The sequence below is a fragment of the Cucurbita pepo genome, chromosome 1, assembly GCF_057944985.1.
Source record: "Cucurbita pepo subsp. pepo isolate OVF chromosome 1, ASM5794498v1, whole genome shotgun sequence".
Taxonomy (NCBI): domain Eukaryota; kingdom Viridiplantae; phylum Streptophyta; class Magnoliopsida; order Cucurbitales; family Cucurbitaceae; genus Cucurbita; species Cucurbita pepo.
Genome location: NC_141798.1, coordinates 8,962,452 through 8,987,447, shown reverse-complemented (window position 1 = coordinate 8,987,447; position 24,996 = coordinate 8,962,452). Strand labels below are relative to the sequence as shown.

The 24,996-nt window shown below is 35.3% G+C and overlaps 4 protein-coding genes across 5 annotated transcripts; 2 read left to right on the top strand and 2 right to left on the bottom strand.

The window, feature by feature from the left end:
* Positions 1-326: 326 nt before the first annotated feature.
* LOC111808222 (signal peptidase complex subunit 1) lies at positions 327-1,131 on the top strand. The gene is made up of 2 exons (XM_023694072.2): positions 327-486; positions 714-1,131. Exon 2 carries the CDS (start codon positions 714-716, stop codon positions 993-995), a length of 282 nt encoding a protein of 93 aa, XP_023549840.1. The 5' UTR covers positions 327-486; the 3' UTR covers positions 996-1,131.
* A 2,643-nt stretch (positions 1,132-3,774) lies between these two features.
* On the top strand, positions 3,775-8,602 carry LOC111779397 (nuclear pore complex protein NUP54). 2 transcript variants are annotated; one of them, XR_002812686.2, is made up of 10 exons: positions 3,775-4,393; positions 4,488-4,541; positions 4,715-4,774; positions 4,885-4,995; positions 6,644-6,709; positions 6,774-6,860; positions 6,982-7,083; positions 7,475-7,624; positions 7,732-8,033; positions 8,118-8,602. XR_002812686.2 is itself a non-coding variant. In XM_023659571.2 (9 exons), exons 1-9 carry the CDS (start codon positions 3,944-3,946, stop codon positions 7,846-7,848), a joined length of 1,197 nt encoding a protein of 398 aa, XP_023515339.2. In that variant the 5' UTR covers positions 3,775-3,943; the 3' UTR covers positions 7,849-8,602. The 2 variants fall into 2 exon arrangements, 1 of the variants encoding a protein (XP_023515339.2); XM_023659571.2 differs by having other exon boundaries at positions 7,732-8,602.
* A 985-nt stretch (positions 8,603-9,587) lies between these two features.
* Positions 9,588-18,991, bottom strand: GCS1 (glucosidase 1). The gene is made up of 22 exons (XM_023685447.2): positions 18,508-18,991; positions 18,323-18,396; positions 17,489-17,740; positions 16,807-16,981; positions 16,093-16,179; positions 15,869-15,937; positions 15,658-15,754; positions 15,263-15,345; positions 14,127-14,234; positions 13,636-13,757; positions 13,373-13,480; positions 13,213-13,286; positions 12,304-12,429; positions 12,093-12,160; positions 11,273-11,422; positions 11,145-11,195; positions 10,947-11,003; positions 10,619-10,768; positions 10,441-10,532; positions 10,232-10,341; positions 10,093-10,156; positions 9,588-9,942 (listed from the first exon to the last, which is right to left on the bottom strand). Exons 1-22 carry the CDS (start codon positions 18,805-18,807, stop codon positions 9,798-9,800), a joined length of 2,562 nt encoding a protein of 853 aa, XP_023541215.2. The 5' UTR covers positions 18,808-18,991; the 3' UTR covers positions 9,588-9,797.
* A 985-nt stretch (positions 18,992-19,976) lies between these two features.
* On the bottom strand, positions 19,977-21,198 carry LOC111801452 (uncharacterized protein At3g27210). Its single transcript, XM_023685458.2, has 3 exons — positions 20,854-21,198; positions 20,669-20,746; positions 19,977-20,529 (listed from the first exon to the last, which is right to left on the bottom strand). The coding sequence occupies exons 1-3, from the start codon at positions 21,029-21,031 to the stop codon at positions 20,156-20,158; spliced, it is 630 nt and encodes a 209-aa protein (XP_023541226.2). The 5' UTR covers positions 21,032-21,198; the 3' UTR covers positions 19,977-20,155.
* Between the last annotated feature and the right edge of the window lie 3,798 nt (positions 21,199-24,996).

Below are 24,996 nucleotides of genomic sequence, written 5' to 3'. Positions count from 1 at the left end.
TAAATTTTAATACCAAAACATGACCAAAACAGAAAGAGGTTGATGATTAATTATTTATCTAATTGAATTTAAATTATTGATATGTGAGATATGGTACAACACTATTTTTTTCTTTTGTTATTTTAATTAAAGTATTCATTTTTCGATCATAATTTTGAAATATTTATGAATATAAAAGTAATTATAATTATTTATGTTTACCTAAAATATAATAAATAAATAAATAAAAATAATAATCGTAAATGTTTCGAAAGAGTAGGGTAATTTTTGTAATCGATCCTAATTAATTACTATTATATACTGTTTGCACGGTCGCGTAGATGAGGGGATCGATCGGACGGCTGAGATCTTACGTCTTAATTCTTCCGAATCAGAACCGGTAAATACATACCGCTCTGCGTTCTTCGTCTGATTCCTCAAAGCAATTGTCATATTCTAATTTCCTCCCGCGAGTCATTCCCCATCGGTCTGCAAATTCGCCTACAGGTTACTGCTCTCTCTCATCTCTCAGTTCTCGAATTCATTCTTGCTTTATTTGTATATTTTTAAATCTTTGTTCATAGCGCCAAGGATTTCCAATTTTCAAGATAGGTAGGGCTTTTCATTATAGTTAAATCTTTCTATGGAGTTCTCACTGATCTTTGTTCATTGATGTTCTTACGCCTCCTGCCGATTTGGATCTGACGATTATCTTCTAATTTTCCATGTTTTAGATGGATTGGCAAGGGCAAAAGCTAGCGGAGCAGATGATGCAGATTATGTTGGTTGCTTTTGCGGTGGTGGCCTTTTTGACAGGCTATGTTATGGAATCGTTTCGGATGATGATGTTGGTTTATGCTGGCGGTGTGGTTCTTACCACACTAATCACTGTTCCGAATTGGCCTTTCTTTAATCGCCACCCCCTCAAATGGCTGGATCCTAGCGTGGCTGAAAAATACCCGAAGCCGCAGCCGCAAGAGCCGGTGGTTTTGAAGAAGAAACCGACGAAGAAGTAGGTCAGTTTGATTGATCTTGTTCTTGGATTAGCATACAGTTCGAATCTTTGGATTTCTGAATGTACCGGAAATGATAATACATACGCGCTTTTTAAGAATTATAATTTTGAAGTTTTAGTGAAAGACATTTCTTTCATGCCCATGGCTATTGCTTGCTTTTGGTTGCGACTTTTGGGTTTCTTGGAAAGGGACCCCTTGTGTTTTTCTGTTGATGGTCGAAATAGATCAAATCATAATTAACATGTCCATATCCTCATAATTATAAGTTCTTGTTTGCTGTTCTTCCCCGGGGAAGAGTCTTTCTCCAATGAGAATCCAGAAAGTTTTTGGGCAGCACTCACCCTGGAGGAACTCCCTTTAGATCCTTTCGAAAAGTGGTTTTTCTCCGCTAGAAGATTTTTGCTACGTTAACTCATGCAGATAAACGGTCCGAAATTTCTTTCATTTGTTGAGACCGTGTTTACGAGGTTCAGGCAATAGAATTGTTTCTCTGGGTTATCAATTTTTTTGTTATTCTAAATTTATAATGTACAGGTGAAGAGCCTTAGACTAGACCGAATTAAGTTACCACACACCATATCCGGGGAGGCACAGAAATTTACATTATTCCTATGCAGTTGCTGTGAAATTAGGCATTCTTGCACTCTCTTATGCGCTTGAGTTTTTGAAGCTATTCTGCAACATGTTTTGTGTGAATTAGGAGTTCTTCGAAGGGCTGAAGGCCTTTGGATTCAATCAGGAGATTGTGTATTTATCTCACTTGAGTTACATAGCTAGAACATTAAGTAGTTAATGGCTTTACTAGCAATATGATACGGAAGTTGCAGGTCTTTTGGCTAGGACTACGAGGAAGGGATTTCTCATATAGAAATTATTATTTGGACGTGACTCGTGGACGAACATTTTTTTTGTTTTGCTTTGAACAATTACGTTTCCTTACCTCTTTGTGTACTGATGAGGTTTCTGTAGAATACCACAGTGGTTAGTACAAGAGTTTGTAATTGTGTTTGATATTGGCAGTTTGAGGATCTATGTTTCTCGACGTGTTACGATGATCTATGTTTCTAATGCTATAATTGAATTGTACACTGAACATTCATTAAAAATTCTATATCTGTTGGAAATCTTTTGGTGTTCGTACTCCATATCCCGCCCCACGAACAATGATGACGAGACCTGAGATTAGAATCATCCATGGTTATTGTATTTATCTCACTTGAGTTACATAGCTAGAACATTAGGTAGTTAATGGCTTTACTAGCAATATGATACGAAAGTTGAAGGTCTTTTGGCTAGGACTATGAGGAAGGGATTTCTCATATTATAGTTCACTCAGATTTATGTATTTCTAAGGAGTTTCTGAAATTTTGAAATTATTATTTAGACGTGACTCGTGGATGAACATTTTTTTCGTTTTGCTTTGAATAATTACGTTTCCTTACCTCTTTGTGTACTGATGAGGCTTTTGTAGAATACCACAGTGGTTAGTACAAGAGTTCGTAATAGTGTTTGATATTAGCAGTTTGAGTGGGTAACGGTCTCGACGTGTTACAATGATCTATGTTTCTAATGCTATAATTGAATCGTGCACTGAACATTCATTAAAAATCATATATCTGTTGGAAATCTTTTGGTGTTCGTACTCCATATCCCGCCCCACGAGCAATGATAACGAGACCTGTGAGTAGAATTCATCCAGGGTTATTGTATTAAGGTGACAAAGACTCTGTGGCTTGGGATCTAATTTTGTGTATAGAGTGGAATGAATTTATAGGGTTTACTAGATTTATGAAGTAATTTAGTTATTCAGCTTTACGTTGTAACGATTCAAAGATTTAATTTAATTTAATTTAATTTTTTTAAAAAAAAATTTGTAACAATTAGTCCATCCTTCTAGACTTTATAATTTGTAATTAATTTTTGAAATTGATTGTCCATAAACTAAGAAACCAAGTTAAATTTAGTCTCGAAAAGGTTTGGGAAACTAAATGTTAGGTTATTTAGAGATTTAGAAAGTATATAAAGTTATTTAAAGTTCACCAACTATTCTATTAGTTTGATCCCACTATTCTATGACTGTCGATCATGCTTGTTTAGAACGTGTTGTTTATGGCTGCATGTTCGTTTCCATGTTGTCTGTATGAAGGTGTACGACCGTTTACCAAAATCATATCTACCCATGTCATGGTTAAAAATGCCTCAAAATATACGACTAGTGGTCTCTTTCTCCTTCCTTAGTTATATGCTATCAAAGTCGTGGTTGCCTAATCAATCGCTTTTAACTTATAACATTGTTTTTTTCAAATTGTTTTCAACATATTTACTTGTTCACATTTTTCAAAACATTTATTTACATATGCATGCGCCGATGTTCACGAAATCCAAAATTTTTACCAAAATTTTTACGGCTGACTTATTTATTGGAGTATAGGAAGTGTATTATAGCAAGTGTAGCACAGCTATTGTTCTGCTGCTAATGGTGACATTCTGCCCGCCTGCTTTTGGAGGGTGCCCACTGTGGGCTGTGGGCAATGTGCATGTGGGTGCAATCGATCTTGTTCCAATTATTTAACAACAATTCTCAATTCTTAAAGCTTCTGGAAACTAAATTTATTTTCAGAAATAGAAATACTTTTAAGCACAACCGTCGGATCATTTTATTGTTTTAAAGCAATTGCCAAATGAGTTTCAAAATTTCTTATAAATTGAAAATGGGGCGGGTTGGCGGGTTGGCGGGTCGCCCCGATCATTTTAAACCATTTGAATCAATTCCCAATTAGTTCGCGGCAAAATGATTCAATGCCCTAGACTAGACTTCCCATCCTCACATAAACCCCAACTCTGAAAACCTGAGAGAGGCATTTCCCTCGAGCTCAAGTTTCGTCTCTCAAATGGCGATTTCGGTTTGAGACGTTAGGGTTCCTCTTCGACGCTTCACTGCATATACAATGTTCGGAGCTCAACAGTCCTCCTCCGCCTTCGGCACTCCACAATCAACACCGGCCTTTGGCACTTTGCGATCAACTCCGGCCTTTGGCACTTTGCGATCAACTCCGGCCTTTGGCACTCCGCAGTCAACTCCGGCATTTGGCACTCCACAATCGACTCCAGCATTTGGCACGCCGGCGTCCACTCCTGCCTTCGGAACTCCATCTACATCGTCTTTTGCCACCGGCTTCGGTTCGTCTCTCTTCTCCACTCCATTCTCTTCTCAGCCTTTACAACAGCAACAGCAGCAGCAGCAATCGCCGCTGTTTCAGCAGCGAGGCGCCACAGGATTCGGTTTCCAGACTCCGTTTGCAGCGCCTCAGTCCAGTCCATTTCCAAATGCTCAACTGATCACTCAGATGGCGCCGGTGGCACCGCTTCCTTTCTGCCTGGCTGATCGAGATATTCAAGTACGTTTCTGAAAGTAATCGGCAAGAACTAGTAATATCTCCTATATCTTACTGCATCCTCGCCTATTTATTTTATTTTGATTGTCTGCATCAGGCAATTGTTGAGGCATACAAGGACGACGCAGGAAACCCTAAGTATGCTTTCAAGGTTCGTTTCCCTGCTCTCGACTGGAAACGGAATGTCCTGTGTTTTTATCCTCGCCAACCCTTGAGAGTTGATAATCGTGAGGAAGAATATGATAAGCTTTCAATGAGCTCTAGGAAGTCACGTATTCATCATTTCCCGTTGTTCCTAAGTTGATACTTGTGTTTGTTTTGCAGCATTTGTTGTTCAGTGTAACTGATCCTCAATATAGGGCGAAGCCTGCAGGTGTATCGGATGTGAGTTCGATATATAGCGTTTTTAACGTCTGAAGAATTTTTTTTTTCTCTTTGTATGCAATTTTTTCGTCGGATTTACACTTAGTATGGATAGTAGTTTGCATTGCCAGACAATGTGGGCTGAGGCAATGGCAAAACTAGAAGGCATGGAAAGTGCGGATAGAGAGCGATTGTGGCCACAGCTTGTTCAAGGATTTAAGGATTTATCTCAGCGCTTGAAGGTATTTCAAATTACTTCCACATGTGCGAAATTCTTTGATAATTCAATTTCCTGCCGAATGTGCCGTGAAATTCTTTGATATTTCAATTTCCTGCCAAATGCGTCGTGAAATTCTTGGATTTTGCATATTTTTGTTATAGATTCAAAATTTGTCATTATCTCCATCAGCGGTAGTGGATCTGCAGGCGTGTTCTTAAAAAACCTCAACCATATATTTATAACTATGAGCTTCTTTTTCACATTGTGGACCTGATTCGATACTTTGAGTTCTGGATATATGGATATGAGTTACATTTGAGAAATGGCACTGATGAATATTGAATTATATGCTTAGTCCACCTGTTCCTCAATATTAAGAATATTCTTATTTCAATTTCAATTATTATATTCGCTGTATTATATTTATTTGAATTTTATTGAATTTTAAGCGAAGAAATATTTGTCTATTTACACGATATTCTAATGTTTAATATTGAAAAATGGTGCGTTTGAAATTAATATTAAGTTTGATGATTATAGCTTCCCTTAAAAAGTTATTTTGATGATTTTTAATGTAAGTAATAACTATTAAATAAAATAAAAACAATTTTGTAAGGACTAACTGAACGATTTGTTAGAACTAGGCTTAAATTTTATAGTTTATTTAAATACGTAATATCTCTTCTTTTATTGTTTGTTAAATGAAACTATACTTTTGGTTGTGACGATGATGAAGAAATAAATTCATTAAAACTATACACTAAAGAGTAAGCATTACTAGAAAAATATACTTCCAACAGTGAGCAAGATTTTCGTAAGTGTTCTTAGATATAATTTTTTTCCTTTCTATATAATGGTGAATTTCAAATGTCTCCAGTGCACTGCCTCATATGTGCCTGTACTTTATGCACGACAAGTAGTTTTTTTCTTTTCCCTTCCAAATGGTGATAATGCAGGGTGTGGAAGCTTGTGGTTCATATGTTATTGACATTCAAAACTATGATGTAGGAAAACACAAGTTATATTTGATAGGATGCCAGTTATGTTTTTTATTCCATCCATCAATGTTGGTGAAACAAGAGCCACAGCTTCGGCAGATCGCTTAGCCCCGTTCATCTTCGGCGCAAGAGCGCTGTTCCGATGGAGAGAAGAACCTATGATTAGCTTTTCGGGAAATTTTCAAACGAACAATTTCAACGAAATCTTTCAATTTCTTATTTGAGGATTCGGAATATCACACATTGATCAATCAAAGAGAGATTCAATATTGACTAGTTTTATGTTTTCATTTAAGATTGTTAATATGTTCTTGGATAAATACTATCTTTATGTTCAAGTTGCGGAGAGTGTAAATTTAAAATATTCATGAGTTATCAATGTCGCATAATCTGCATGTGCTTCCAGCATTCCTTGTGAAAGTCCTTGGTAACCAGTGAAATGTCCTTGAAAGCTGTCAAATAGAGAATTTGTTTTGTTGTAGTTATGGTTTATAAAAATAATTTATGCAACTAAAGGTATCTGAAATTTTAATGACATTAGTTCTTTTTAAAACTATTTTGTTGTGCATACTTTTCTACTCATTTTAAGTAATGTTCCTTTTCACACGTCCTTGTGTTTGCTGAATGAAGTAGCCTGGTTTGTTGCAATGACTTCCAGTGGGGTTAATGCAGATTCAAGATGAAGTCATTCTCGCTGATGCTGAGAGGCTGCGGATGACCCAAAGCAATGTCAAAATGGTAATCTTATGCTTCCTTAATGATTTATTTTAAATTTCCTTTTTCTAATAGATACTGGATACAGCTTCAGAGGCACTTTCTTGCTGATACTCTACCATGGGTTCAAAGATTGAAACAGAAGGAGCAAGGTCTTCAAAGGCGTCTTTTGAGAGTATGTGATCTTCATGTTTTCCTTCCCTCCCACCTCCTCAACCCCAAAAAATAAAGTAAGTTTACAAGGCTACTGATGCCAAGTTGCTTCTGTATTAATTTGACCTTTTCGTCAATTAAAGGTCATGAGAATTGTGGAGGCACTAGAAAGTAAGGGTTGCCGAGTGCCTGTAATGAAAGGAGAGGCTGAATTGGCAGAGAAGTTAAGTTTGATAACGAGGCAGGTAGGTATCATTCACCCCTTTTACTTTAAATGCGAAAAGAGATATTGATTGTCCTTCCCATAGGAAGTTCGTGGGACATTTCTTTCTAGTTATACCAAATTCAAGTTAATCCTAATTGTTGAACATATAAATTATTTCAAAATATAAGATGTTATTAATCAAGGCTGTATTTTTCATTTTAAAGATGTTAGTAATCACATAGCGATTTTCTTTAACTTTTTTAATGTTTATTATAATATGATATTATTGTCATTTTTCTTTTAATGAAATTTGAAAGATATCATTTTAAGGCCATGCCCCTACATTATTATCAATGGGGCATCATAAACTATAATTACAATTATAACTAGGGAAAAGTTGCATCGTAATGATATCCTTGGACACTTCTTAGTTCAAAGAATCTGGGGCAGAGCTTTCAAGAAGGGTGCAAAATTTGCTTATGATTACTCGTGGCCAACCAAATGGCTCTGGTGCTGGTAATTCCATCTATCTTCAAGGATCTGCAAAAATACACGAACAGAGTCTTGCTGATATGCAGGAGGTGAGAACATATTTGTATTTGAAGTCTGCTTTCTCACTTGTAGTTTTGCTGGAAATTATTGTCAAATTTAGTAACCAACTTTATCTATATTTACTTTTTTGTTTCAGGTTTTGCAGCAGCAGACGGAGGCCATTGCTAGACTTGGAACTGTGTTGAAGCGAGACGTTAGAGACATGGAAATCATAATGGCTGAAGACAACGAGATGACAGATGATCCGAGTTAAAGGGGGGAATTGAATTCACATTTCTAGCCATTGTTTTTGTTTTGTCATATACTTTGCATGATTTTTCCATCCAAAAGGCAAAATTAAAATCCGTTTTCAAAATTCTTATGTACTGCACAAGTAATTTTGGAACTGCTGGCCGACATCTGTTTTGAGAGATGCTGGTTGGTCAGTACCTTGTTAAGGTAGGTTCAACTTGAACTGCTTAATACCCATGCGATTTTGAATCAATGCAGTGTTGAAGGCTGAGAACTGTAATCGTTATGCAGCGTGAAACAGTTGCTATGTTGGGTCTCTTAACGTTGCCAGCATTATCATCAGCAAGACCTTGGATTCATCTTTTCCTTTGTCAGGTGAGGTGACTGACTCTCTCACTCATCAAATATAACCTTTAAAATCTCTTGCATTTGGGGATGTTAGGCCTCTTATTAACTTAAAGCTTAGGTGTATAGTATGTTCATAGTTGTTAGGTATGCTTATGTGAGTAAGCCCAACCCTTCGAGGTCAGGTATGTTTATATGAGGGACTTTGGTGGGAATGAAATTTGCTTGGTCACAAACTGGCCAAGGATTTGGGGGCGGGGGCAAAATCTGGAGAAAGTGCAAACATCACGAATGCTGAGGGAGAACGTTAATATAGGCCAGACTTAATTAAAGGGACATCAAAATTTTTATGTGAAAAATTGAATTCGCATCTCGTAACGTTGAAATATCAGATTTAGCTTATATATATATTGAAACTTTTGTCTTCCAAAGGACGTTTTTCTTTTAATAATATATATATTATTAAAAGCTTCCTTATATCTACACCTTGTTGAATAATGATTTTGTTTAATCTCCTGTTTTTTGTTTAAATTGTGCTTCGTAATTAATTGTATATTTTTCCCGTTCGTTAAAAATCCATCTTAATTTTAATCTTTTTTTAAAGAAACAAAGCTTTACAAAATGTATATATTTTTAATTTTGAAATTGAAAACTCTATTTAATAGTCAATAGCAATACAAACTATACGTACAAGTTATATATACTCTAGTTTTCATAAAAAAGGATTCTTGATCAAAGCCTCGAGTAACTTTCTTGCTACTAAAGTGCCTCTTTCTTTTCCATTTCTCAATTTAGATATTACATGTTTTTTCCTGGGTTTAGTTTCATTTTTGGTTCTAAAGATAAGAAACCAAATTCAATAATAGAAAAAGAACTAATGAAAAGAAAGAATTTTATTTATTTATCATTATTATTATTATTATTAAATATTAAAATTTAACAAGAATCAAGATGAAAATTTGTTGAAAGTAAAATTTTGTATCGTATAATAAATAAGAGTCGTGAAGATGAGATGACACAACAGCTGGAATGAAATTTCCTTTAAAATAGAGATAAAAAGTAACAGAAATTTCAAAGAGGAAATCTAGTATTTATGATTTAAAGAGTTTGAATTTCATCTACATAAATCAATTAAATAGTCTAAAGATATTTGAGAATTTTATCAAATTATAGGAGTGAATTTGAACTTTTAAACCATAAAATTAAATTCCAACTTCTTCAAATTTTACCCAATTTGTAACTCAACTTTAAATATTTGGATGATTTATGTATACAAATTTGAAAGATCATGATTTTATTAGATTCAAAGTGCAATTATCAATTGAGTGAATAATTTAAAATTTCAATATTTTAGATTTTTATTCTATACAATGACGAAGTCTCAAGGTTTAGACCAAACTTGTAATCAGAAGGAAATTCAAGATAAATAAAGCTACTGACGTACCGAGATATTTCCATTATAGTCCATTGCAAGCGCTATCTTCTATACCATTTATCAAAAATATTACCTGCAACCAGTTGTGTTAATGTGCTCCAAGCCGTGTGTACGTAAATTATGTTTGAGTGAAAGGAAGAGGGGTTAAACAAGAATATATATGAACCTATCTGAAGAGCTCCTCTTTATCTTTAACTTTCTGTATAAGCTTCTGCCATGATTAAGAGCACCAGAGATGTCCAACCAGTAAATGGGTGTGCGCCTTTTCCCTTGCCCGTTTTCTGGTTATACTGTTCCCAGACGAATCCAGTCTTGTGATAATTGCCAACCACATTTCTGCTCCAACAATGAATGAAGCTATAAGCTTTCTATATCTATGAAACGAATAAATACAGCGGCTAACGAAGGAAAATGATAGTAAAAAAGCACGATCTTTTGAAAACGACGTTAGAAGGAAGATTAATTGAACGGGCTCATAATAATTACCTAATTAAATTGCTTCTCAACTCGTCACGAATATCTTTGGCTCTTTCTCTATACGGACCATCCTCTGTAATTCAGGTCACAGTAAGGACATTAAAGAAAAAAACAAAGAGGTTGATATGAGGTGAAGGAATGAAAATACCTGTGGCATAGTGGTTGAGTGCTGAAAGAATCAAGTAATTCATGTTCATCCAAATTGTACCTCTCCAATATGGTGCATCATGCTCTGTATTGTACTTCATGTATAATGAGCTACAACATGCAGTTTTGAAGACCCCAAATTAGTCCCACATAAAACACAGCAGAGCTTGGATCCGTCAACAAACAGAATTTATGATACAGTACAGGTACCTCGTCTTAGATAGGGAACGGAGTCCATAATTTGTCCAGAATACGCTTCGATTTGAAATAAGATCAAGTTGCTTTTCAAGAATCCAGGATTCCTGTTGGGGAGAAGAAATAGAAAAATTCAAGCCTTTCCAGAGTTGGAAAATAAACACACAAATGGCTCCATGTTACCAAATCTTACAGGTGGAATGATTCTCCCCATGAGTGGAAAAAGACTGACGTAACCGATATGAGGAACCATTCTCAGTCGTGGCGTTCCCGATACTTCCCGAATTAGTTGTCGGGTTGTATATCCCTGCTCTACCATCACCTCTTTCCAACTTAAACGAACCTACATGAAACCAATCCTTGCATTAAGCACCACAAGAATGGACTCAAACACACAGTATCACCCGAGAACATTTTTAAGAGTTCGTATTTACAGCCATTCCACCTATTAAGAGTTGATTTCTAGGAGATAACTTAATTAAAGTCATATTGTGAAGACAATGATAGTACAGAAGCAATACCTTTTCAGTGTGATTTCCAAAATCTAAATAAGTTCCATGGGCATCATCGAAGTGCATCTGGTCAGTCATCAATCATAGTTAAATTTAATAGTTATTCCTATTTTAAATTTTCTGAAGAAAAAGACAACCAGCATAAGTAATTATCTTTATATATACATTTTAAATACATTTCCAGCATAGATGAAAGTGACAACCAACCTGATTCAGAAGCTCAAAATCCGACAGAGTTTTTGCTGCTAAACTATAAACCTGCATAATATGAATTCAGTGGTATATTAAAAAATGAAAATATGAGATACTAAATTAAAATCAGTTAATAAATTTACCATTCCAACTTCCTTTCCTTTCACGATTAGCTCCGAGATAGAATGCATGCAATCTGCAGCAAGAAGCATCCAGCATCGGAGGTCCACATGACGCTCATCATCAGTTGGGTGTGAAGCACGAGGATAATCATCCAACCCAGACATCAATGTCTACAAGTGTGGAAAATTTTAGATAACGTAACCTTTGTTGGTTAAGTCTAGCATATTGTTGACTAAGGCATAAAAGAGAAATTTCAAAGTCATTATTTGATACTTCCTAGAGAAATATGTTTCGGAAACACTGACAAAGATTCAGAGAAATTTCCATACTCTTATAAGACCTGCAAATTGTTTCCCTAATGCGGAGCTCCAATTTTGATGGTCCTCTCTGAATGTGTACAGATGTACTTAACTCACGTTCACAACTAATCTACTTTAGTACAATTTATTTACTTTTGTATAGTTGAACTAAAAATAAACTCCCTAGTTCTTCCCAGAACCAATGGTGAAACTGAATTATGACAACCACAAAATCCATAACCACGTAGAAGAAGAGATGTTTTCACCTCACCACATACCGACACGAGAATCTAAATCACCCCAGATTATTTATAAAGACCAAGCTCCTTTTTCTTGGGTAGGAAAAATTTTTATTGATTAAATGAAAGAGGAGGCCTCAAGGACTTCTTGTGGAGATCATCCAAACAACTGACCTTATGATGTATAGCCTTTCTAAAGATCAATCATTAATGATGGAAAAATTCATAAATCGATATTCGTGTTGGTACGATAAAGAAGACCAACAGAGTAGCGCAAACGAAGAGTTCAGAATGACAAAAACCTTAGGGTTAAGTTCACGAATTGTAGAGCTGTCTCTTCCATGCCAGTAATAGCTGCTTGCCTCTTTCCCTGTGTTCCTCAAAATGATATTTCAGTCAATCAGGAGGATAAAAAGTGAAATTTCAAATGGCTCTATAACTAATATGTTCTCAAGCATAGTTAAAGGACCCATTGAATGCCTGAAAAAACAATAAAACACAAGATGCAGACACCTGGCTGTGTAGTATTGAACCACTGGAACCAAGCTTCTAAGCGGACAAAAGCTCGCTCTAAGAATGAAGAGATCTCAGAGCTTTCTGTCGTTGTAAATGCATTTTTCTTTAGGCCATGAACCAATTCTACAAGAAGAAATAAACCTGATCACCAACATTGCAGCTAGAGATTCAACAAAATTATTTGATAATTTATGTTATAGACCACAAGAATATACTATAACCAGTGTACAGTAAGTTCAAATTCACTGGTTACAATATTACATACAGAAGCAGAACATGTAGAGTTTGTTAAACAATCACAGCACCCACGCATGCCAGATTTCTGAATACACGCAAGTGTTAATGGGAATGAGTAACCATATGACGATAAGATATGATTCCAAGAAATAATCAAGCCAAAAATTGCTAGCAAGGTTCGCATCATCTCACTTCTACAAACCCTTCGATCAATGATCATTAACATTTCTCGTCTCTTATTTAGATAAATAAACAAGAAAGAAGAATTCCAGAGTTTTGTGCTTAATCTACAAAACAATGTATCTTTATGTAGCAGACATAGTAGGAATTCTCAGCATCGTTAACAAATTTTCCTCCATCAGAAATACATTTAAAAATTATTGGAGTTTAAAACTTTAATTACATCTTACTATGTCCCTCAACACCCTTGGCACTATCACAATTTCTGTTTTTCTGTTCTATTGCCCTAATATTATACTTTTCCTTTTCTTTCTTTTTAAAAAACTCCTAGCAGTATCCCATGGTCTATCTCACTAATTCTGGAAAGAAAGTCTCTTCTTTTAATATCTATAGATGTGACAATAAGATGATGGAGGCAGGAGAGGGCTGGGGAGCGAGATAAAATAACCATACACAGAATACCATGACAGGGAATTGAGATATAAATACCACGCAAGACTAGAAATAGTGCTGGTGGGTTTGCATTGCTTGGATACTGAGGAATAAATTCTTCCGGGACCTTACTGCAATGAGATTAGGAAAGAAAGTGGAAGATACTTCAGTAGAGGTTCACTGTAATTTAGCATCACGCATTTGAACATGCAATCACCTGACAGCTTCGGCCCCTAATATTTGTTCACGTGGAATCCATCCATCGATATTCATTAGATCCAACCAGTGACCAAGAATATCTAAGCTAACATGAATATCCCATCGCCTGTTCAACAGTGGAAAGAATAGGGGTCAATAATGAAACCTCAGCTCAGTAAAATTTCCATAACATGTGAATTTTTCTTTATCCAAAAAACAAATAATCTATCTGCAGTAGTAAATGTAAAATGAACTGCACATCTAAAAACAATAAGCACCTACCAGATCAGCAGCTGATGAAAGCCTTCATCCCACAAAAATCCCCTAGGAAATACAGGACGGCATGGAACAGCAGTGTAAAGCTCAGCAGGCCAATAATAAAGAAAACTATCACGACTTTCGGGCTGCAATAAATGTAGTGCTGTATTTCCTCAGTTGTCAAAGTGGTATTATACAACAAAATATTCACAGTTTAAATTTGATACTTCGGGAGATTTCATAAGAGCTCTAGAAATAAATATGGAAAATGATGGAGCTACTTAAAGCAAGTAAACTTTGCCCCGCGATGAGAGGTATATTACAAAATGGAGATTATTTAATGATAAGAGAAATGAAGAATTAGTAGGCTAATAAAAAAAGGAAAGGGGGCAAAGAATACTCCAGCATGAAAGAACATCTATACCCGAGGGTGGGGCTTCTATAATAATCATATGATATTTACAAAAATCTCCAAGACAAACCAACAAGGAATGAGAAAAGCTTCAACTACTTACATGGGAGGGATCTGGGAGTGCAATTTTTGACTGGCCGTAGAAATAACCAATGCCACCTAATAAGTTTGCAACGGCAGCCTTACCAACAGTTGTGGATTCTAAATCAAACTGATCATAATTGCAAAATTAGATCGATCAAAGAATAATTACAAGATTAAGAACTTTAACAGAATATAATCTAAAATCAAAAAAGCAAATATCACTTAGAAGTTGGAAATCTGTCATTGCCTTAGCCACCTTTTTTAGACAAACTCAATACAGGTTGTATTGAACACAAACTAAGGAAAAGATTACCTAACATGTATTTTCTCTTGTGGAATAAGCATCCGACTTTTGATACTTTGCTATAAGTGTATGTGTCAGAAATATATGTGACACAATTCAGATGCCTGTTTAGAGTGTCAGCTATTCTTAAAACTTTTTTTTTCCTTCAAACATGAAAGACATTTTTTGAGGGAATTTATCATACATTCTTACCAAAACAACATGTATTTACGATAAAGAACTACAGAAATTGGTGTACAAAAAACCCTACGGGTAATATGAGAAGATGCAGAAATTTTGATTTAAGATGAGAGATTATTATTTGATGAAAGGGTCATATGTCGTTTGGGTTACTGAACTTCAATTTGTTGGGAAATGTTGCATCATTTGGGAATAGAATTTGCTTAATGATATACAAATTTACTAAGCTAAATGTGATTGTGAGTGTACATCCTTTATATCGCATAATTCGTAATGTTCTAAAGTATTGACACCGTTTCTTGCTCAAAAGGAATATCAAAAGCATTGACATGCTTAGAATATAATAATATATTTTTTAAATGTACATATAGCAACCTCGGTCACCATAATATTTTTCTTCTTTTCCGTTTTTTAAATGATATCTTGAGTCAGGGCAATCCAAATGGCATCTAGCTATGCGCTATATCCAACAGTTCTAGTTACTCAGTTCAACCAGATCTTATTTTAAATTAGTTTACACTGGCAATTTAATAAATCATGCATTGATTTGCCCTTATCCACTTCCACCATCAAGAGAGAAATATTGCATATAAACTACAAAAGATGTGAAATTTTCTTGCAAAATATAGAAGATAAAATGATGAAGAGAGAGATCTCAAAATTATAAATACCTTGTTCCCCAAACCAAAGCACTCCTCAAATCTTGTATCAAATTCTAACTCTTTCTCCTTTAGTCGATCAGTTAATGATGAACCTAATTGAATTGACATGCCCAAACATTGTAAGCACACAAAACCAGAAACACGAATTAGACTCTCCATCCCATAAAGAAAATGAAAAGATTTTTTTTATAGAGATACACACAAAACTTCAAATCAATTCAATAGTTTTTCTTTGTTCTTCTCCAGTTTCCCAACTTTTTATACTGTACAGTTGTTTCTTATCAAGACACGAGCACACAAAAGCTTTATATCCTTTCTCAATTCTAAATTTGGGTCATGACAGCTACTGCCAACTACAAACTGGATCAGTTCTGGAAATGAAAGCCAAACATAAGCATAAACACCTGTAAGACTGTTCACACGTTCCTCTTCTCTAGAACTTGGGAAATCAGTTCCGGAGATGAAAGCCAAATCTGTTCTAAATGGAATTCTTCCGGAGATCTGTAAAATAAAAATGAGTTACACAGAACAAAACAAGAAATGGTGCCACTCGTATGATTTAGATATTCCCAGTTTCTACATGATAAGAAAAGTTTTATCAACATGGAAGCATACCTGGAAAACTAAAATATTTGAAGAGTCATCAGATGTGTCAGAGAGCTGCAGTCGACCAAATTTTCTTGCCTGGTAAAACAGATAGTGCAAAGACATGTTGGTTCAGTGAACATTACAGACGCAGATATGTAAAGCCAAAAAAATTATTCAAGGTGAAAAAAATCAGACATCATGATGCATCCACATTTATTTTAAACTAGTACGAAAAAGAAAAGTAAACCTACTTGTGCACCAAGATTATCCTGGACAAGTTCAGATAAATTGTGAAAATGCCCGGTCCTAAAACCACTAAAATGGACTTGCACATCATCCTGCAGGGGCAACCATAAGAAAAAAAATGATGTCACCAGATTTACCACAGTGGTTAAGTAAAAAAAAATTCAAGTAGTTTGAGTAAAGAAAGAAAATTATGCAAGAGGCAATTCCTACTACATAATCACACACATTTCAAGATATTCAGGAGGTAATTCAATAATTGAAGAACTTTACTTCAACAAGCAATTATGAAAAGATAATCAGAAAGAAAAGGATGGAGTAGCAGATGTTCCATTAAAATGTTTGATTGAGCAGTGAGGGGCTGGGGGAAGAGAGTTACAGCAGAAACAGATGATCATGGAGATCCTCTCGTGGTCCCATAGAAAGTGCAGAAAATAGATAGGTGGGTGATTAAAACAATATGCTAAGAGAGTCAGCAGATAAGGGATGGGCCAAATTTACTATGTGCAAGTGCAGTGGTAGTAAATGTCAACAGTATCCCATAAGAGTTCATATAAATCTAACACAGATATTCTCTTGAACTTTAATCATGGAGAAAGACAATAATTCCTCATTTAAAAAGAATCCAAAGAACGAAACTGAGAGAACTATTTTTTTTTAGAGAAGACATTTCAAAAAAGAATCTATGGAGAGGCATCACACTTTTGCTTTCAGGAATTTACCCTAGATTCTAAATGTAACTGCCAATTTCCTATATCTCTTCGTGAACCTGATGCTAGGAGTGAAGTCTCAGGAATGTTCATGGCATCTCTACTCAAACTTAAAGCATTTCCATCTTCATCTGCCAAGTAGAAAAAAAGATGTCCAGTTTTCAACAATTCCTTGGCCTCCTCAGATCTGCAAATCCAGCAAGAAATATAAGAGCATGTTTATCCTCACAAAAGAAGCATGACACAATCAAACATATTCTCAAAAGAGAAAAAAAAAACAAAAACAAAAACCATTTCCGGCCTTAAGCCTATGTCTCATTTAAGTAACAAGTTAAATGGGAATGAAAAAAAAAATTATTCGCATAGTTTGTGAGTCAATTAAACTAAAAGTCAAATTTTGAAACCTGCAGGAAACCTTCCAGTACAGGTGGCTCAGTAAGAAGACAGACTAAGCACTAAAAGAATGTGCTAGATATCAACAAAAGCTCATCAGGAATAACTTCAGATGCAAAGCTAGATCTTTAATCAGGCTAACAACAACCACTGTGCCACAAAATAAGTTCCAACTTACTGTAAAAATCCAGTCCAATTATCCTACATCTACTTTCTCAAGATAGTATTTCTGGACAGTCCAATATTAAATCCACATTAATGGAAACAATGCTTAAAATATTCGTCTACTAAGTCCATTTACTTTTTGCTATTAACTTCAATGCGAACAGCCCAATCTCCACCATAGCCACTACCACTCTCCTTTGTTTTCAGAAAACTTGTTGTCAAAGTCATATCGTGGTCAACAAGAACTTGATGCCCAAAATCACGTGCATTATGATGTGTCCAGCCATATGTGCTTAGTTCATCGGAACCTTGGCACACATGCCTCATGACATATCTTCCATTCTGAACACCTATCCACATCAAGCCAGCAAGCAATGAAAGTGGAGTCCTGAGAGATAAGAGAACTATCAATTAGCTAAAGAACTAGATATTCGTATAAATCATTTGATAAAGTTAGAGAAGAACAAAATCTGTGTTTATTTGACGCAGAATAATTGGCTGAAGTCAAGACTATCATTACAGTGACCGAAGTTACATATCGGAAATCACGGATATTGAACTCTAAATACTAAGAAAATATGAAACTCAGTATCAGAACTCACCACAGAAAGAATGCACTGCCTAGCGAGGTTTGAATCATAGAAATTCGTTCATATATTATAATCCAACAATATATACCAACTATTTACAGTGATCTGGACAGCATAAATCTACTTCCAGAACACAACCAAAGAATCGAACGGCCGAGAACGTTAAGCTTATTAGTACAGAGTTTGAATTCTTGGTAATACACATTTTCTAAATGGACCAAAAGAATATGTGGTCGCATAATAAAGTGTTTCCTACGCAATCGTTGAATAATTAAGCATCCTGGACGTTCGAAAGCTTAAGTAAGTTCAATTGTTGAAAAACATCGTAAATCGTACAAATATACGACGAAACATTATTTTCAAACTCGATGACGAAGTACCTCGCTCGTATTCCAAGATAAAGCTGAGGTCGATAAGTTCCCCAATACAAGCTCTCTTTATGTTCACCTTGAAACTGTCTCGAAAACCAGCGAATGCAGGACGGCGTAAGAGTTGTAACTAAAAAAATAGCGAAACAGAAATGATGGAAGATAAAAATTAACAGATAGTTCAATTAACTCTCTACCTGATGAAGGTCGATAACCTTTGGAGCAGGAAATGGCGTAATAACCCAAGGAGTGCGATGATCTCCAACTACTATCAGGCTTCTGATCAAATACAAGATGACGAAGAATGCGACGAAGCTAAAACCTACCAAGACCTTGAGATTAACATCGAAAATGCGAATCGAAGGACGCAATGTATTTCTATCTCTGTGGCGTCTGGAAATATCCGGAGCTTGACGAACAGCGCCGTCGCCATCGCCGTCAACGGCGGAGGACGATTTAATTCGGCTTCGAGGATTCCGTCGACTATGTCCAGTCATATTCAAATCAACACCGGCATAAATGGAAGAAGGAAGAGGAGCAGCGCCTTTGCGAGTATCTCTACCAGAAGGGGGAGTGAAGTGAAGCAAAGAGAGAAAAGTCTTTGAGTACGAGATTCCAAATTCTGACTTCTGAAACTCGTCCGGCGACGCCTCGACTCGAGGCGCGCGTGGGGTGGAAATTATATAAATAGTTTCTTTTCGCGCTAAATACTTAATTGAGAAATAAGTGTGTCTTCATGTCTTGGTTGTTGGGCCGTTCATTCATGCGGCCCAAGATCCAGGCCCATACAATCTGCTTCAATATCCTGTAACCGGGCTCGTTATGAAAATAAAAATTATGGATTTATTTTATAAAAATAATTAAATTTGTTGATAAATTCTTTTTACATAAACAAAAACAATAAATAAATAATATATATATTCCCGTATTGCTAATTCTTAATTCATTTTGGGATATTTCTTTTTAAAATTTATAATAAATTGATAGCTCAATGTATTTTGAAGGGAAGAGTTTTTTTTTATTATTTTTAAACTAAGGCTAAATTAATAAAAATATTTAATGGTGTATTTTTTGTCTAAAAAAAAATATATCTTTCAATTTTTTAAAATTTTAATAATACCCTTAAATTAAAAATAAGTTTAAAAATATTGTTACCGTTAGTTTTAGATGAAAGCCGTTAATATTTATTTTCAAAAATACAATTTTCAAAAGTTTTGATTGTTTTAAAAATACCCTCAAACTTTCAAATATAAAACTTAATCAGCTCCTAATTATTTTTAAAAAACTTAAAAAATACCTTAAACTGACGGGAAGAAAAAAAAATCTTACCATTAGTATCACATTTCTTAGTACACTCTGACTTTTAAAAGTAACATTAAAAAGTTTAAAATTAATCTATACACGATGTTGATAGATCATTTTAGTCCATACACTACGGTAATAAATTTTGTGAATCTTCCCTATAAATTTGAAAAATATGAATACTACTTTCAAAATATTATGAGTATTTTTTAAACATAGTACTAATGGTAAGAGTAATTTTGAATTTTTTTAAAAGTTTAGTAATAGGGTCAGTAAAAAATAAATCTTATGTATTTTTTGAGATAAATCTGAGTATAAATATTTTTTTTATTAATTTAGTATTTTTAAAATTTGAAAGAATGTATTAAAACAACAATTATTTATTATTTAATGTTAAGTACAATTTAATTGGACCAGAATTAAAGAGATAAAAGATAAATCTAATTAAAACCATTTGAAGAAAAAAAAACATAAATCTTATAGAGTTCAAAACCATTCCCAGTCCAGTAGTTTACATACAGATTCACAAGGAAAACAACGGGCTCAAGGGTGCACTGGTCCACCGCCGCGGCAAGGGCTGAGCAGCCTCTTCTTTTTGTCGCTAAGGCTGAGACTCCGCGCCAATTTCGGAACCGGAATGCACCACGCCGTGGACTGCGCCGATTTCCCTTTCACCGATCTTGAACGCCCGCCACAATTTGGCTTGCTATTATTATTATTATTACCTTCCATAATCACCACCCCAATGTGACCATTACTCGTTGCAGTCCCAATTGTTCTTCCATGCTCGCTATCAAAGCTCTCGCGAAACAGCTCAATTAGCAGCTTCTTCGTTCCCTCCGGCGATGGCTCCACCGCCGGCGTCTCGACGGCGTTCGGACGCCATATCGGAGTGCTGCTGCACGACGGCGTGTTATCTGCTCGTAAACAACAAGCCAAGATCAGAATTGTTGAGGCTTAGGTTCAAAATGACAATATCATACCATTGTGGAGGTTCGTGATTATTAACATGAATTTCACATAAATCAAACTAATCGAAGTTTTTAAAATTCTAACCTCCGTTAAGGCTGAAGAAATCATCGTTATCAGAATCCAACCAAGCCTGAGAATCGAAGAACATCTCATCGCCCTTACCTGCATTAATTTTAATCCATATTTCAAAATCACTTAAAATCAAGTACAAAATTGCATTAATCACTTAAAAATCAAGAACAAAATCAAAGAGGGGGTTGGAATCGAACCGAATTCAGGCGAGCTGGGAAGATGAGAAGACGGCGGACTGGAACAGAGCCTGCCGTTGGCTTGGTCGAGCTCGGTCGGGATCGGCACACGGACATTGACGAGCGCACCGGAACCGACCGACCACTTGAATTTGGGGTCAGATTTTTGGTCTCTACGAATAAGAACACAATTCCCCATTTTTGGTCGCCAGAATCTGTCCCCTACCGATCGTGTAACATGGCGATGGCAAGAGGAACACAAAAATTTGTTCAAGAAAGGGAAAGGATCTGTCGATATGGGTCAGGTCCTGTTGGCAGGGCGTTGTTGATTGGTCTTCAAAGTGAAGTAATGGCATTTACTGGGAGTGGGGCCTTTGTGTGTGTATATATATATATATATATATATATATATATATATATATATATATATATGCAATAAAAGGATGCTTTAGGGGCTGTATAATTTCGACAATATTTTATATATTAATTAAATTTATATAATATTCTATTATTATGAATTCAGTTTTTTTTAAAATAAATTAATTTATATTGTTTTGAATTTTTTTATAAAAGATATGACATTAAATATATTTTTTTATTTTAGTATTTATATTAGATCGAAATAGATAAAAAAAAAAAAAAAAAAAAAAAAAAAAAAAAAAAAACTTAGAGAAATGATATCAATTTGTGATATATTTATTTATTTAAGATTTGGATTATCAAGGTTGAAAAATTAAAATAAATGGAGATATGTTATTCCATTTAAAGAGACGTTACTTTATATGAAAATGGAAACATAATTATAGTTTACAGCATATTTATTATATCAAAACAAAGAGTGATAAATATTTTTTTTTTATATTTTTATACTAAAAAACAAAGAATAAATTAATAATAATACTTTTAAAATGGTATTGTCTTAAAATATCTTTAAATTTTTAAAAGTTTCAATAATATTTTTATAAACTTTTTAAATAACTCTAAAAAATATCATTAAGGAACTGTTAATTTAGTAGACGACTTTACTCCGAATCCAAGACAGCATCATTGCTTCGTCTAATCAAAATTTTCTTACCCACTCTACCTTTTCACCTCACATATTACTGTTGCTTTTTCTACCTCTAATTGGATTCAACTTTAGAGGATTATGTAATAAACTATTGGGCAAACCAGTGAGAAGTTAAGGCATATGTACTATTAAAGATTCAAATTTTCGTACTAATCTGACATACAGAAACTAATATTTTATTTATGAATAAGATTGTCACCTGATACACCATGGGATCAAGCCGCCAAAGATTTTTGGTTGTGTTAAAGTCTCACATGGTTAAGGTTTGACAAACCGACGAATAAGTAAAAGGTTAAAGTGCATAGACATACCCATAGACATACCCACAAGTTAAAAGTTCAAATTCTTGCCTCTCAAATAATGTCGAACCAAAAAATCTTTACTCTGTGTGCAGATGACAATACTCTGAAATGCCGTAGTATTTGGTTTGTCATTATGAAAGGGAGTACAATACTTTAACATGCGCGAATAAGTGAATGGTACGTATTAACATTTCAACCAGTAAAACGAGCGTGTGAAAAATGGGGAAGTGGAGGGTTATTTGAAGGTAAAAAGTGGATGTTAAGAAGGAATTCACTGTTTAAATTTACTACTCATGGTTTAACATGAGTGATAATTAGGTCATGGTCCTACCAAAAGAAAGACAAATCTATTACATAAACCAATAGTAAAAAAATGATTTAAACATTCTTCTAAAAACCTCATCAATTGCATTTACATACCTTGAATTTCACGTCTTCCAAATGCAAGCGCAAGCTATAGCATTTAAAGAGTAGGAGATTCCATCTCACACACGCCATTGGCCCCTCAAGCTTCACTACCAACAGGGACAAACCAAGTGGCTGTCTATATATGTCCAAGCCATTCCTCCACAAAAAAAGATCCAATACCAACATAATCAAAATAAGCTAAGGTATAAACACTACATAATAAAATAACATCTCCTTGAATCGATCATATTACGCTCTTAGTATTAATATTATCTACTTTGTGTATATCAACCAAAAAACGTTCATACCTGAGAATGTTTGTTTAATCCACCACACCTAAATGGTGTGAAAGTTATCTATTTATAATCAAACAAATTACAAGTATTTATAATCAAATAAATTAACAGGATATGCAAAAAGAGTAATAAATAGAAATAACAATAAATGAAAAAGATACATATGGTAAGGAGGCAAATATCTAGATATTTGTCTTATAATAAAATATCAAATATGATATATATGGTAAACTATAATTTAGTACTAAATATCCTTAACACCCCCTGCAAGCTGAGCGTCGGATTTGAACGAACGTGAAGCTTGGATCTAAAAAATTCAAAGAGAGATCGAGAAACACTTTTCGTGAAGATGTCAACAACCTGGTTCGGAGGAGGCGTAAAGAAACACTTTCTTGCCCATCAAAAACTCTAAGGGATTGTCACTCAGCGGCGATGCTACCTTGGCTTCGGCGAAAATATGTCTAACCCAAGAAGACAGATCGTCGCTCAGCGACGATGCTGCCTTGGCTCTGGCGAGAATATGTCTAACCCAAGAAGTAGAAGGGAGAAACCTAGAGCAAGGGACAAAGACAATGTTGAAGCCGGAAGAGTCGCCACATTGGGCGAATGAGCCAATTTCGGTGAGAAGGGCGGCAACGACTTGGTTGGCAAAGAGGCCAGTGTGGCGCCCAAATTCAAAAGGTAAATCTCTACAGAAGGTCGATAGGTTTAAGTTAGGGTTTCTGTGAAGGATGAAGAGAAGATTGGGAAGAAAATGAAAGAGACTATGTTGGTCGAGGAAAAATCGATTATGTTGGAAAATGTGAGGTTGTATGTACAGAGTATGGCGAAGAGTGATCTGGAGGTCAAAAGCATGGAGCCGAAGAGTAATCAATCAGCTCCGCTTGCGGCAGCCATGGCGACTGCCCCTGCGACGTCAAAACCACCCGTGGTGGCGGAGAAGAACAGTAGAAGATTCAAAAGTCATTGGAAAGAAAGGATCGGGGTTGTTAAATCGAGAGGACTCTGAACCATGAAAATATTTGCTAAAACTACCCCACTTAAATTGTGGTGCGAAAGTTATCTATTTATAATCAAACAAGATATGAAAAGAGTAATAAAATGGAAATAATAATAAAGGAAAGGGATATTTGCCTCATAATAAAATATCAAATATGATATATATGGTAAACTATAATTTAGTACTAAATATACTTAACAGACTCATGTACCATGGATCTCTTCCTTTCCTAGCTAGGGTAAGAATTTATTTACACCGAACATCAATATACGATGGAATTGTAATTTACCTGTCTTCCTCGCTCGATCACTCTCTATGAAGTCTCAACTATCAAAGAACGATTTCATACATGTCAAATCGAGGGCCTCAAGGGAACCACCACATTAAAAACAAGCCTCCATAATAAATGCAGAGGAGGTTTCAACCAAAAAGATGAATAAACATTCCCATTTTCCATTGTAAATTGTAAGGCATCCCGAAACTACCAAGGGCTCAATAATTCACCTGTTCCAACGACCATAGTACGGCGAGTCGGATTGTAATGAATGCTGGGATAAGGAGGAAAGCAAGTTGCCGTCCATCAGAAATAACACAGGAACATGTGGGCATCATTCTTGAAGTTAAATGAGCTTTGACCATCAAATGAATGAGTAATGTGTAATCCATAAGGTTACACTTGAATACATCACATCATATGAGTTTCCACCGACGAGTAACCTATTAGGAATCACGACTCTCCACAATGATATGATATTGTCCACTTTGAGCATAAGCTCACGTGACTTTACTTTGGGCTTCCCCAAAAGGCCTTGTACCAATGGAGATAGTATTCTTCACTTATAAACCCATGATCTTCCACTAAATTAACCAATGTCGGACTCACTCCTAATAATCCTCAACATAACCTGCATATACAAACACTTGACAAACGAAGTTAACGAACTAGAACAGTTTTCAGAATTGTGTCAATTGAGAAAGGCAACTAAGATAAGAATCCTTCCAGAAAATGCCGGCAGCGGACACGAGAGCAATTCAAGGTGTAACAATGGTTGTCACTGATAACGGACAAAATGTAACAGCCCAAGCCCA